This window comes from Heteronotia binoei, chromosome 3 (assembly GCF_032191835.1).
Source record: "Heteronotia binoei isolate CCM8104 ecotype False Entrance Well chromosome 3, APGP_CSIRO_Hbin_v1, whole genome shotgun sequence".
Classification (NCBI taxonomy): Eukaryota; Metazoa; Chordata; class Lepidosauria; order Squamata; family Gekkonidae; genus Heteronotia; species Heteronotia binoei.
This window is the reverse complement of record NC_083225.1, coordinates 41,147,959-41,161,566: the sequence shown is the minus strand read 5'-3', so window position 1 is coordinate 41,161,566 and position 13,608 is coordinate 41,147,959. Positions and strand designations below refer to the sequence as shown.

The following is a 13,608-nucleotide window of genomic DNA, read 5'->3' as shown; positions in this document are numbered from 1 at the left end:
GTTTGCGGGCTGCACAGGTGGGCGGAACACGCCGGTCGGGGCGGCCTCGAGGCCGGCTGGAGCTCCCCGGCAGAGCGCAGGCCACCCTGGGCAGGCATCGTCCCCGCAAGTCCTGGGGAGTCCCGCGCGCCTCCGCGCCACTGACCGTACCCAAGGACGGGGCTGTACTTACTCGCCAGCAAAGGCCGTTGAAATGCCGACTCAGACTTTGAAATGTTCTTATACCGCGATGATCAGCCGGCAGCCGCCCAGCCATCCCCGCCTGGCTCCGAGGGTGCGCCCGGCCGCCTTCCCCCGCGCAAGCCTAGGATCTCCGCCTGAGCGGGATTTTGGCGAACCCGGGATTTGATTGGTCTCAGGTTAGCCAACCTGTGAGGTGGGAATTTGGGGACAGGGGCGGGACTTTCCCGGGTGGGCGGGACGATCTGGCCACCCTAGCTATGGCTGACTCAAGGCCATTCCAGCAGGTACAAGTGGAAGAGTGGGGAATCAAACCCAGTTCTCCCAGATAAGAGTCTGCACACTTAAGCACTACACCAAACTGGCTTTTTTTTCCTACTGAAAATAAAGACGTTGGAAAAAGTATTAACACTGGATTGTAACAAGAGGCTGATAACCTTGAACGAAATAGGAATACTCCCGAGGGACGAAATGAGCCTATATTTGGGCGCTCACTGGATGGACCTTTCTTGTAATATTGTAAAACTGTACTTCTTTAAAATGTGTACAAAAGATTTATATGACTCTTTTAAAAGTTTTACTAAATGTATATCTTTTAAAAGTTTTACTGAACGTATAGCCAGTATATCACAGTGTTTGTTTTTTGTATTGCCTGCTAAACAGGTATTGGCAGATCTGGGAGATATTAAGAAAGCCCCTCCTCTTGGTAGCATGAGGACACGGCCTGCCACAAGGAGGTGGAGTCCTCCTCCAAGGGTCAAGAGTAGGGCTGCCCAATCTTCAAGTGGCAGCTGGAGCTCTCCTGGGATTACAACTGATTCCCAGGGGCCAGAGATCAGTTCGCCTGTAGGAAATGGCTGTTTTAGAAAGTGGACTCTATGGCATTATAGCTCATCGTCCTTCCCCTCCACAAACCGTGCCCTCCTTAGAGTATACCTCCAAAATCTCCAGGTATTTTCCAACCAGAACCTGGCAACCTAGTCAAGACCATACCAAGAACCACTGGAGAACTGGAATTCTTTGGAGAGAAGCCTTCCTTACTGTTGAGAACATGATTTGCTCATTGAAGCCCACATCAAATGCAAAACTAAGTTCTGCTAAAACAAATAACCATTTCTCTGGAATCTGCAGTCTATAAAAAGGGAGGCAAAGAGAGTCGTTCAGGGAGTTTTGGGACAAACAATAGTGCTTTTGAACTCCAGCCTCTCCTTCAGAAAGAGGTCATCCAATGTCTTGCAAGACATACCTAAAGTTAGAGGGGAATTCAAAAGCAACCTACAATGCAACAGCAGGATCTTCAGGTAAGAGACAGAGAATCCTAGCAAGTTTGAGTATGCTTTGCACACTCTTTGGAAACCCAGCTAAAATCCACATGGCAGCATGCAAATGTGCAAACTCTTTCCCATTGCCTCCAATGGAAGATTAAATATTTGCAAATACAATCTGAAGTTTAGCCAATCTTTCCAGAACTATGCAGGCACAAGAAAAAAGCAGTATTTACCTGTACAGTTCTCTGGATCCCATCCACAGTAACAGGCAACAGTGCTGAAGACAAGTTCCACTCACCAGTCACACTAAGTTTTATCCCATCAACTTCTACCTGTTGTGACACCAAAGGAAAAAAAATGTTAGTATAAAGGCAGATAAGTAATAACAGACCTCAAGTTCATAGCTGTATACAAAGGAGCTACCATCTTAAAACAGATGGTTCCCAAGGAACCTGTCATGTTTACTGCCTCTGACACAAAAGACAAGGTCTAACAACAGAGCCTTTTGAGTATCTCTGGGGAGGAGGTGAAGGACCTGTGAACAGCTGCCTATGGAGGGCTTTAAGTAATTTCCACCAAGTAACAAACAGCCTTCCAACTTTTAAACCATATCTGGACATGCAGCATTTATTGTAATTAGACAAGCAACGCATATGAATCCCTGTGACACTTGGCAACCCACACAACAGGCCTTGCATATAAAATGCTCTCCACGGACCAACAAAGAACTTTTTGTATGATTTAATGAAGGGCTTCTACATTGTTATCTTAATTAATAAGGCAGTAATTAATCTCAAAGTCCAGTCAAACTTTGCTGTTTCTGTCTTACTCTTTCTCCATCAACCATTATTTTTTTAAAAATTAATTTTAACATACACTGTGAACAAAGTCACTAATAGTTGTTTCACTGGCAATAAGGAATATAAAGAAAATCAGATTTTAATTTACACCCAATTTATACAGTAATATACAATTTAAATCTTATATAAAGATCCTTTTAATGAAATATAATGAGACCTTCCTAAACTTACTGCAAATATAGAACATTTTGCCCAAAGATGTAGGGCTGCAAAAATTTGAAAAATCAATTCTGACTTTGGGAAAGCAAATATTCTTTAAAAACACTGAATGCTAGTATTATTAATTGCAACCCCCCCCCCCGATTTAATATTCTAATTCAAAAAACAATAACATTTTTTTACCATTTATTAACAGACTGAGATCAAGTGAATCCAATGTATTACCTTATATTTTCCTATATAATTTAGCAGTAATTATTACGGTAAACTTGTAATTAGGCTAACAGCATAGTACCATCTCAGAAGTCAAGCTCACAATGCCAATGGGTTGTTGTTTTTCTAGTTTTTAGTGTTGCATGGGCACCCATACCGGACCACCTATACTGGACTAAAATATTAGTACTTAATTTCAAAGAGACTGATATTTTTTTTAAAAAAAAATAGCCAAATTGGCTCCTGATAGTGTCAAATATCAAACTCGTCAACATAATCAAAATTTTAACTCTCAAAATAAAATCCACAAAGCAACCACTTGCTCTCACTCAAAGCCAAGCCTCTTCTAATATGATCTCAGTCTATTTTACAAGTGCAGATATTTGCTGGCTGAGACTGGAAAATGAGTTCCTTAAATTTTATATTTAACATTCTAAACAATTTCTTACGATTATTATTACTCTTCATAGCCACTGGCACTAGGAAAATTCAATTACTTAGAATAAATTAATGGAATTCAAGCTAATTTATTAACTGAATTAGACATTACAGTGACACAGCAGATATTGGGATCAGGTTCTAAGTTGTTCTGTTATTTTTATTTCCTGACCTCTTGAAAATGATACAGAATCTACCAAGATGCCCCAAGCAGATAACAAAACTTATACAATAATATACAAGCTAACTCTTATATAAAGATCCTTTCAATTAAATACAATTACAGTATACATTATCCCTAATCCCATTGCTAGAGCAGAAATGTATATGGCTGCGATCACACACACTAAATAATGCACTTTCAATACACTTTCAATACACTTTCCAACTGGTTTTTGTCAGTTCACATGGTAAAATCTAGTTGGAAAATGCATTAAAAGTGGATTGAAAGTGCATTATTTAGTGTGTATGATCACAGCCTATGAGAATTTAGGAAAGAGAAAAGATCTGAAGCAGCACCATGCTCTGCTACGCTAAAGAAGATCAGCAAAGCCAACAGAAAAGGAAGAAGAGGTAGTTAACTGAGCCTGCCATATAAAGCTCAGTCTGGAATTGAGAATTGTATGTATAGTGTTACTGTATTAGTTACTATGTATAGTAGTAAACTGTATTTCACTTTGAAGACCAAAAAAAAAATCCTGTATGCTTTCACACAAAGGGTCACACAGGTAAATGTAAGGTCAACTTTAAATTGCTTTGGATTATTGGTATAACCTCAAAAGGAAGTTCAAGTGCATGGAGGTTCGGTTGCATTAAAAACCCAGAGAAAGACCAAATCTATATGTTACATATCCTAAGGAAAGTTCAGTTCCCGGTTTATAGATCTTGCCAAACTAGATTGTATGCTTTATTCAGCATATGATGGCAGGAGAAAAACTCATTTGACCCAAGTGCTATCAGGGCAGCCTTTTACCCACTAACCAATGAGGCCTGAAGATTTTGGAGTCCATTTTAAATATTATAGGAATTATCAGCATTGCTTTAAAAAAGATTTTACTGCTTACAGACCCATAACTACTGGAGCATCTACATCTTCTATGTAAAACAGCAATGTATGTACTTGATGTATTTGCATAGTAACAAAATGGTTTAACATAAACTGTAGCATTCAAAAGTTCTTCAGATTGGAAACCAAAAGGAAATCTACAGTGCTATCTTTACCAGCTATATCCCTTCTAAATCCATTGACTTCAATTGATTTAGGAAGGTGTAACTCTGTCTGGGATTTTTTCAGAGGGTATTGGTCTGCAACAGAACAGTTAGATTCAAGTCCAACAGCACCTTCAAGATCAACAAGATTTTTTAGGGTATAATTCAGGGTGGCCCAACTGTGACTCAGGAGCCACATGTGCCTCTTTCACACACATTGTGTCCCCACCACCCCGTCAGCCAGCTTGGAGAAGGCAAATCACTTCTCCAAGCCAATCCAGCTGGCAGCTTGGAGAATACATTAAAAGTTAAAGTTGCTTTCTTTCCGCCTCTCCCTCCCCATCTTCCTTCCTTCCTCCCCACTCTCAAACATCTGATGTTTATGTCTTGTGGCTCTCAAACATTATTTTATCTGGCTCATGTGTTAAGCATATGTTGCTGGACTTGAATGTATCTGTCTAGGATTGCACTGCTAATCTCTCTTGCCCAGAAATGTAAAAGCACAAAGCTCACAGCAGGTTGTATATACAGCTTCCTCTTTTGTCAGTCAATCTCTCTGGCCCAGCAAAACTGGAATCACTTTCAGAATACACTAAAGAATGTTAATTCTCTTGCAACACCTCATGTAAACTGTAGCTAACGTTTGGATTTCAGCCAACCTCAAATATACTACCCGAGAGTTAAAGCAAGTGTATCAGTGCCAACTAACCTACTTTACTACTCATCTATGTAAGCAGTTTAAGGATTACGGTGATTGCCTTGATTTTAAGACAAGTGATTTGGTTCTTCCAGAAGTCTTTATCAGTACATTTTTTCTTAATACATAAATTTTCAATAATTTTTCAAAAATATACAACGCAATTACAACTGTCTTCTTTACAATTATTTGTCACAGTGGTAATGAACATTTTTATAGTAATAATAAAAAGCACTATCATCACATCTTAACATTATCATTGTTTACCATACACAGAAATGAAACATATATCAATGTCTTAGAAGGCAATGTCAATAAAACAAAAAATTGAGATATTTTTTAGGGATAGAAGATTTAAATTCCGTACTGGTGTCAATATATTCAAAAAAGGGGAACCATTTTTCTACAAAATTATTCTCTTTAGTAGGGGTTTCTGTTACATAGATCTGTGTTGCTATTTTGTTCATGGCCACCATTTCCCAAACCTTGCCTGCCATTGCTGTATTATGGGATATGACATTGTCTTCCATTGTTTGGCTATTATAATTTGGCCACCATTAGTAATAGGGCTGCTAAGTCCCTTTTTTGTGGTGTAAACTTCAGCTTTGGCCAATAATTTAAGAGAATTGCCTCTGGGGTACAAGGTATTTCACAATTTAACATATTATTTATTAATTTTACTGTTGTGTTCCAGAAGGCATCGATTTTTATTTCTCATCTGAATGCATTCAGATTTAGACATCAATTCTTGTAGAAGCTTACTAAGTTACTTTAAAACATCCTGCCATCAAATTTATTGTTGGTGTAGTGGTAAGCTTCTTCTGCTAAAGCAGTAATATAAATGCATCCCTTGGAAAACAAATACAATGTATTGTTTCCATAAATCAAAAATAAGGCAATATTTAACACTATAATGGTTGAGTTCCAAATGCCTGAGATAAGAGCATTTTTTCCACCTTTCTGAAGGAGATTCACTGAGGAAAATGCTTCCCCACCCACAACAAATACTATCCACTGTTTTGTATGCTTTGTTAAGAAACTAAATATTTACAACAACCACAGCAAAAATGTTTCTGCTAGTCAAAATGTTTTTAATAGCTTTGCTTGACTAAAAAGGTCTTCTAGTGACATGATCATAGTCATATATAATTAGGGTTATTCCATTAGCACTAAACAGAAACCATTTCCACATGTGCCAAGCTCTTCCAGGGAAAGAGCAAGAGCCCAGTAGTAACTTAAAGACTAACAAAATTTGTGGCAGAGTATGAGCTTTCAGGAGTCACTGCTCTCTTCTTCAGATACAGCAAGAATGTGAATCCATCTGTGCTTTTATCTTGGGGAGTGGATCGATTTGAGATGCCAAATGACAATAGCAGACAAATGAAAGTAACAGGCTTGATTGGATTAGCTGTGATACACAGAGGGGTAGTAGGCATGGGGAAATCAGCATTGGTAGTAAGACAGGAAACCTAGGTCTTGATTCAGTCCAGAAGATGTATCGTCTTGAGCTTCATTATCAGTAGCAATTCATCAGTCTCTCTTTCTAATCTCCCTTTAAAATTCCTTTGTAAGACAACTGCAGATCTTAGGCCAGCAACTGAATGTCCTGAAGGGTTAAAATGTTCCCCAATTGGTTTTTGAATGTTGTGGTTTCTATAAATTCATTCTTATGTCCATTTATTCTTTATTGTAGGGGCTGGCCTACTTGTCCAACGAGGATAGAAGAGCACTGCTGGCACGTGATGGCATAAATCACATTAGAGGATGAGCAGGAGTATGAACCTGCGATGCTATGGCTGATGTTGCTGGATCCAGTGATGCCGTTGCTAGGATCTATATGACACCAAAGTTAGCATCTTGGTTCGTTGCAGGCCTTGGTACCAGAGTCCATGTTATGGTTTACTCTTCCAGGATGTGCACACCGCCTTTTCCTCTGCATTTACGCAAGTTGGAAAACTCAACGTTCCAACGAATGTATGAGAAAATTTCCACATTTGCTTTTTATCTACTACTTATATAATAAAATATATTGAAGGTTAAACACATGGAAGCATTAGCATGAACTGGCCTGACTGTTTTTATCTAACATGAAAGGGGGGAAAAACATCAATGGCAAATGACTGAAACCTTGGCTAACCTTTCCATTGTTAAGGACATGAAACAAGAGGACTAAGGTCAATGATTCATTACAAAATGCTCCAGACATTTGTGACAGATTAATACAAAACAATGGGAAAAGTGCATTACCTCTACTTTTCCTGATCATCATCCTCCTGTCCTGAAGGGAAAACCAAACTGAGGGTGGGCCCTGATGAATACGTTATGCCAAATATAATCTGAGAAAGACTCATGGTCATTGTGACAATCATAAAATTGTATCAGAGAAGAGGACCTGTCCAGGACTAAAATCCCAAGAGCCTTCACCATCACTTCCAAGACTATCCATTTCAATTCAAGAAGGGAAATTTTGACAGCTGAGTGGATGGCGATACTTAAGAGACCACAACCAGACATAGATACTCAAGTACAGAGACTGCTAGACAGAATGCCTGACTAGAAAAGGGAACCATGTTGCACACCCTGCCTGAGAGGCTTTTTCTTCTACTGAAGTGAAAGCCCAAATGAACATACTGTAATTCATCAAGTGCACTATTCTAGCTCACACAAATCTCTGTAACACATGCCTGCTCACCCAATTTCGAACTCAGGATGACATTAGATGTTCCTTTTCATGACCTGGCATTAATCAGCACCAGATTAATCAGTCAGCACACATGACAGTGGAGCAGAAACTAGGAACCCTTTCAGCAGGTAGCAACATCAGAAGGGAGAACAGACTATATGCCTTGGCTCCATACTCCTTACCTGACTAATCTTTCTCCTACTATCATCTAGGGTTGCCAGATCTGCATTGGGAAATTCCAAGAGATTTGCAGGTGGAGCTTGGGGAAGGCAGGGACTCTACATATAGTCCACCCTTCAAATCAGCCATTTTTTTCCCCCAGGGGAACTCATCTTTGTTTGGAGAGTAACTGTAATTCCAAGAGATCTCCAGGCCTCACCTGGAGTAAAGGAACCCTACCATCATCTTTATTTCTAATCTATACCTATCTGATAGTGGGCCCACACACCCATCTTCCCCCCAAAATACCTCAACCACACACACACACACACAAGAAATGCTACTCTCTAACCTCGACAGCTCAAAAGCACACAAGACAAAAGCATCCAGAGTGTTAATTCAATGCTACTCTCAACAATGGTGATTTCTATTAGCTCTCACTTCAAAATTTACAGCAGTTCTTTCACTGGGCAATGGAAGCCAAACTACCAAAATCCGTATGTCTAGAAAAGGGCATAAAGAGCACACATTCCACCTGTGACACCCCAAAATCAGTACTAGTAGGCTCACCATCATTGGGGTTAACTTGCCAGGAATATAACTCCCAGAATGGATACTGAAATTGATGGCCTAGCAGACAATCTTGAAAGTTGGTGTGGGGCAAATTTTCCTCCTCCATATTACGACAGCTCATGAGAAGTCCTGTATCAGAAGTATTAAGAAAGTTTTTTTTTTTTGGGGGGGGGGAGCTAATGCTATAAATTCTTCATTCCCCAGCCCTGTGGTTTTCTTTCTGCTTGTCCTGTTGTACACTACATCTATGAACCCTGGCTTCAGAAATGATCTTCTCTTTGAAAAAATAAACACCAAGCTGAAATTGACTCTAGAATAGGAGATGGTGTGTGCATGAGCCTTCAGCATGTTCTACAGAGAAGCCTAAACAATACAGTCACTGAAGATATTAAGTGAAGATTAAGTAAGTAAATGACACAGGCCGATCATATCCTGGTACGCCAGCTGAACCAGCTCTAGCTAATGAATCCATCCATTATCAGTTAAGACCCAACAGAAGCTACAGATCCAAAACATAATCCCCAGACCAGTAAACTACTGAGATGTTGCTCTAACTACCATCTGCTCAAGACAGATTTTCTGTACCACACAACAAAGTCTTCCCAGTGGTAGTGTCCCAGTAATGGAATGCTCACCCAAGTAAGGTCAGTCAGAGCCCAACTGTCTTTACCTTTAAAAAACAGATTAAAATATACAGAGAAAACAGGCCATCAGGGTTTGATATTTTTAATACTTTTTGCTCATATAATTGTTGGGTTGTGTGTAGATGTGAAAGAAATGAGGTTTTATTCCTTCCTGCAAGCTGCCTTGAGTCATCATTTCAGTGCAAAAGAGGGGGAACAAAGATTTATGGAACAAACAAGAGATGATTCAGTCAACAATCACTCTTATGGGAGGCTTCAGGTACCCACAGAGAAGAGGGTAGCAGAGCTTTTGGATTGCTTAGAAGTATGTTTAGATAAACTGGGCTTAGTCCCAACAACTGAAGACAGCATACTAACATGAGAGAAGGAACACCTTCTGTCTCCAAAATACTCTTCTTGCGCTACACTAAACAGAAAAAGGGATTTTGCCATGTAAAAAATCCCTCTTGTCCTTCAGTTTCCCAGGGGAAATGTACAGTCAGGGTTATCAGTTGGCAGTCCCTGGCGACAGTCACCTGAATTCTCTTCCTTCATTCCTTCATGACTGTTCTGTACATATATTTGGCATTGAATTTATGTATCCATTGCACCCATCTAGGCACTGAGAGATGTTGACTAATTGGAACTGTGCCATGGTTGATTTGTCTCACTGGCTAGCAATGAGTATGAACACTGCTGAGCAAGAGGGCGCCCTGGTGTTTATGCTCATGCTCCACCAGCAGGCTGTTAACATGGCATCATGCTAGCGAAGCCTCCTCCTCTACAAGCTGGGGAAGAGAGGAAATGCAACCACAACCCAGGGTGATTGCCGACCACTCCACTCCCATCTGGGCCAATCCTGGCCAAACACCTATCAAACCTATTGTGCTGCAGGATCAGAAGCCCCATGTGATCCTAGCAGCAGTGCAGATACAATTCCAATAAGACGTCTTTAAAAGGCAGGTAAAGGTCAGCTCTATGGTTATATGTCCCCTAACAGTGGAAGCCTACCACATGGAAAACCTCAACTGGAGTGGCAGATCCAGCCAGAAGACCATGTAGACTCTGAGAGCCCAGTTACTCTGTGGTCTTAACTGTGCAACATTACAGTCTCTTTGGACTCCTTTCAGGCAGCCATTCATCCAACTGGGAGAACTGGTCAGGAAAGACTCTACATCCAGTTTGATGTCAACTGTCTGCTGAGCCTACAACATAAGCAACTACTGTAGTGATCAATGTGCATTGCTCTGCAGTGGGGTTGCCTACTCTCTTGTTCTAGCTTAACTCCTGCACTATTACAGGTTGCTCAACTGAGACTGCAGTAGCCAGTAACTCTGCCTCAGGCTTCTGCTTTCCCTGGATTAAATGACTGATTCCCCTCCAGTTGCTGCACAGGCCCATTTTGACTCTCATCTCTCTCCAATTCCCTGTGTATCTTCCTGATTTTGTTTTTTAAAGTTCAAGGAGACGCAGGGGAGAATTGAAGGGAGATGTGAGTCAAAATGCTGCCTTGCAGCAACTGCTGGGGAATCAATCATTTGAGCCAGGGAAAGCAGAAGCCCGAGGGTGGAGCAAATGCTACTGTGGAAGAGGTCCGACTTTTTAAGACTGCCACAGTTATTACTTTCATGGACATGTGGTAATTGAGACAGTGGCATCCATGACTCTGCAATCTGTCAGTTCAGCTCACAAAGCCACTGGGGGTTTGCTTGAATGGGAGAGTGACCTGCTTTCAATGCTCCTAATTCTATTCAGTAAAGTGGGGGATTCTATGTAGCTGTATCTCCAATTGGGGTTTGACAAACTACAGCTGCTTCCTGCTCCTTTGTCACTACTACCCACACTTGTCTTCAACATGCATTTCACCCTGGGAGGAGGAAGAGGTGTTGTCTTATGGACATGTATGTTCTTGTAAGGGAGAGGGGGAGACTCCATGAGTTCCACATTCCCTCAGTTCACTGCTGGCAAATGACAAGCTGTACCACTTTGGGGGGGGGGGGAGAGCAAGGATAGATCAGTCACAAAGGTTTCTTGGGCAACTGCAAGAGCCATTGGAATGCTTCCCTTGTACCTCTCAACTCTACCACCATGCATTTCTCTGATCTTCCTTTCTTTGCAGAATGTGGCTAGTATAATAGCAAAGCTGCTGGGGCACACCTTATGTTATGTCTTGTTCCTGTGCACCTGGCTGGGTAAGCAGTTAAAAAAATGAGACCCAACTCTTGTGTGCAGGAGAGCCCTTGGGGTACCTAGGCGGAGTGAGCCACAGGATCATGACAGTGCTGTTCCTACCCTTGAGAAAACCAAACTTGGCTCAGCAAAGATCTAAAGCTACGCCTGTAGAGCTTCCTGGAGAATGTTCACACTAGGGATCCCTCTGGTCATGGCAGGTTACGCCTTCAAATGAGGGTGCTGTGTTCTCCTTGTTCCTTTCTTTGGCATACTCTATAAAGAGGTGGCAGCTGCCTGACATTAGGGAGGTCATAACGTCATCAGCCATGTCAGTAGGCTATCTCCATATGCTTATTCCAAGAACACTGGTGGAACCACTCCTTTATTGGTGGGTGTTAGTAGGGCTTCAGTTCAATCACCATATTCTCTGCAGTTTGCCAAGGGTGGTTTCTTTTAGTTATTTCCTTGTGAAGATACATTTTGTGCTACAGATGAAAACACAATGGCATTTATAGTAGCCATTTATTAAATGGGCACAAGAATGAAAGTTAACAGATGGTTAAGTAAGAGGCCCAGAGCTCAAGGCCTTAAGAGATGCTTTCCTTGAATACTTGCTCCTCTCCAGATGACATGAACAAACTGCTTTTGAAATTGATGAGAGTAACTCATCCTGTAGCCTCTCTCCCCCCCCCCCCACCCAAGACCCTCTTATTCAAAGAACTGAAGAAGCCTGAGATAACTGGCCGTAGTTGGTTGTTTTTACATTCCACTCTTCCTCCAAGCAGCTAAAAACAGCAAATGTAGGATTCCCAGGTAACATTCTACACAGTTACTGGCTAGACCTAGTATCTTTTTAGTTTCACCTTTTGAACAATAAAAGGTGTTTTCCAATAATTATTTGGGCTTTGGAACCACTGGGATTTAAATATGTAGAATTATTTTTCAAGATCCGCCTCACAAAACACCTGCCTTAATTCTCTTTTGCTGTACAAAATTAAGACCACTGAATAGGTAACTGAGACCAATAATTGTTGATTTTTACATTTCTTTGCTATTTGGGAAAAGGTGTTTATATTTCCCAAACCTTATATGCCATATTTCCAGACGAAGCCTGATACCTGATAAAGAATTCTCCTGTTATAGTGTCCATTCATAGGTCTTTCCCTTCATTTTACACATTCCATCCCACCAGGATCTAAACTGAATGTACTCAAAGGACGCAATAGATTTAATTGCTTCTTTTTAAAAAAAACACTAGGCTATTTCAGTTTAGCAAATGGAATTAAACATCTGAACACAGGATGCTCTGCTTCAAACCTCCTTCAGCAAACTTGCATTACCAAATGGTAAACTGATAAAATGAAAAGACTGCATACTCCACAGTTGTGGCAAGTGAATGAAGCAATTCCCATGAACCAATGCCTAAAGATGCTTTAACATTTGGAAGAGTCCACCAGGGTTTGCGGTGGCATGAGCAAATATGAACACAACCCAAAGCACCCCCACGGGAAAAGACTCACAATACAAGCCATAGCCAAGTTTTGGATTTCATGTGACCCTAAAAAATCAGCGTAATTTCAACCTTGGCCCATCCAGAAACACTTTTCCTCTATTTCTTTTCCACTGACCCATAAAAAAATTACTACTTATGCTAATCCTCCACTTACCATCTACTCTATCATTTGTCTCTTTTGCTTTCATCTTCGCCACATTAATTCCTTGCGCCTCTTTTGATCTAGTTTATTTGTTACCATTTTTTGTGCTACCAATTCCTCCTGATAACAAATCTGCAGCCATAATGGTAAATTTAATGCTGCAGGGTGATATTTTATTGATTCACTGCTCTCCCCCCTTCTTGCTTCTGCATAATGATGAATATCATAATGGGTATATCACAGGATGAACTCATCTGCAAACTACATCATGGGTTTGAGGGGGTGTATATTGATGTAGCTGAAGATAAAAATGCTTCATTTGTAGGTAATGTTTCTCATTTAATACTGGTGCAAACGCCATATGTAATCATGCTTGTTGCTTGACAAGCTCTCAGGACAATGCTCTGAAATGCTAGTGACTACAGAAGGAAGTGATTAGTTTATTTTGCTCAGAAAAATCAACTTGAAAGAAATAAACAAGTTTAATTGTTAACTGGCACCTGAAGTAGAGATTAGAGCTGGCCAACTTTTATATACTTCCCAAGACTGAGGGCCAAGAGCATATCTTGCTACAAAAACTGACTTCCTCATAAATGCTTAGGCTGCAAACAAACAGCCTTTACAGAAAAGTTGGAACATTAGATTAAAAAATCTAAAGAGAAATGCTACATTAAAGTGAGAATTCTGCCTTGGATGCAGAACACCGTTTCTCTGAGTGC

At 40.7% G+C, this 13,608-nt stretch overlaps 1 protein-coding gene across 1 annotated transcript in view; it reads right to left on the bottom strand.

Moving 5' to 3' along the window:
* PCCA (propionyl-CoA carboxylase subunit alpha) overlaps window positions 1-13,608 on the bottom strand; it is a 336,154-nt gene that overhangs the window by 105,194 nt on the left and 217,352 nt on the right. Inside the window, exon 20 of the mRNA XM_060233665.1 lies at window positions 1,682-1,780. Within this exon, the coding sequence (XP_060089648.1) occupies window positions 1,682-1,780 (99 nt within the window). The remainder of the gene's footprint in view (window positions 1-1,681; window positions 1,781-13,608) is intronic.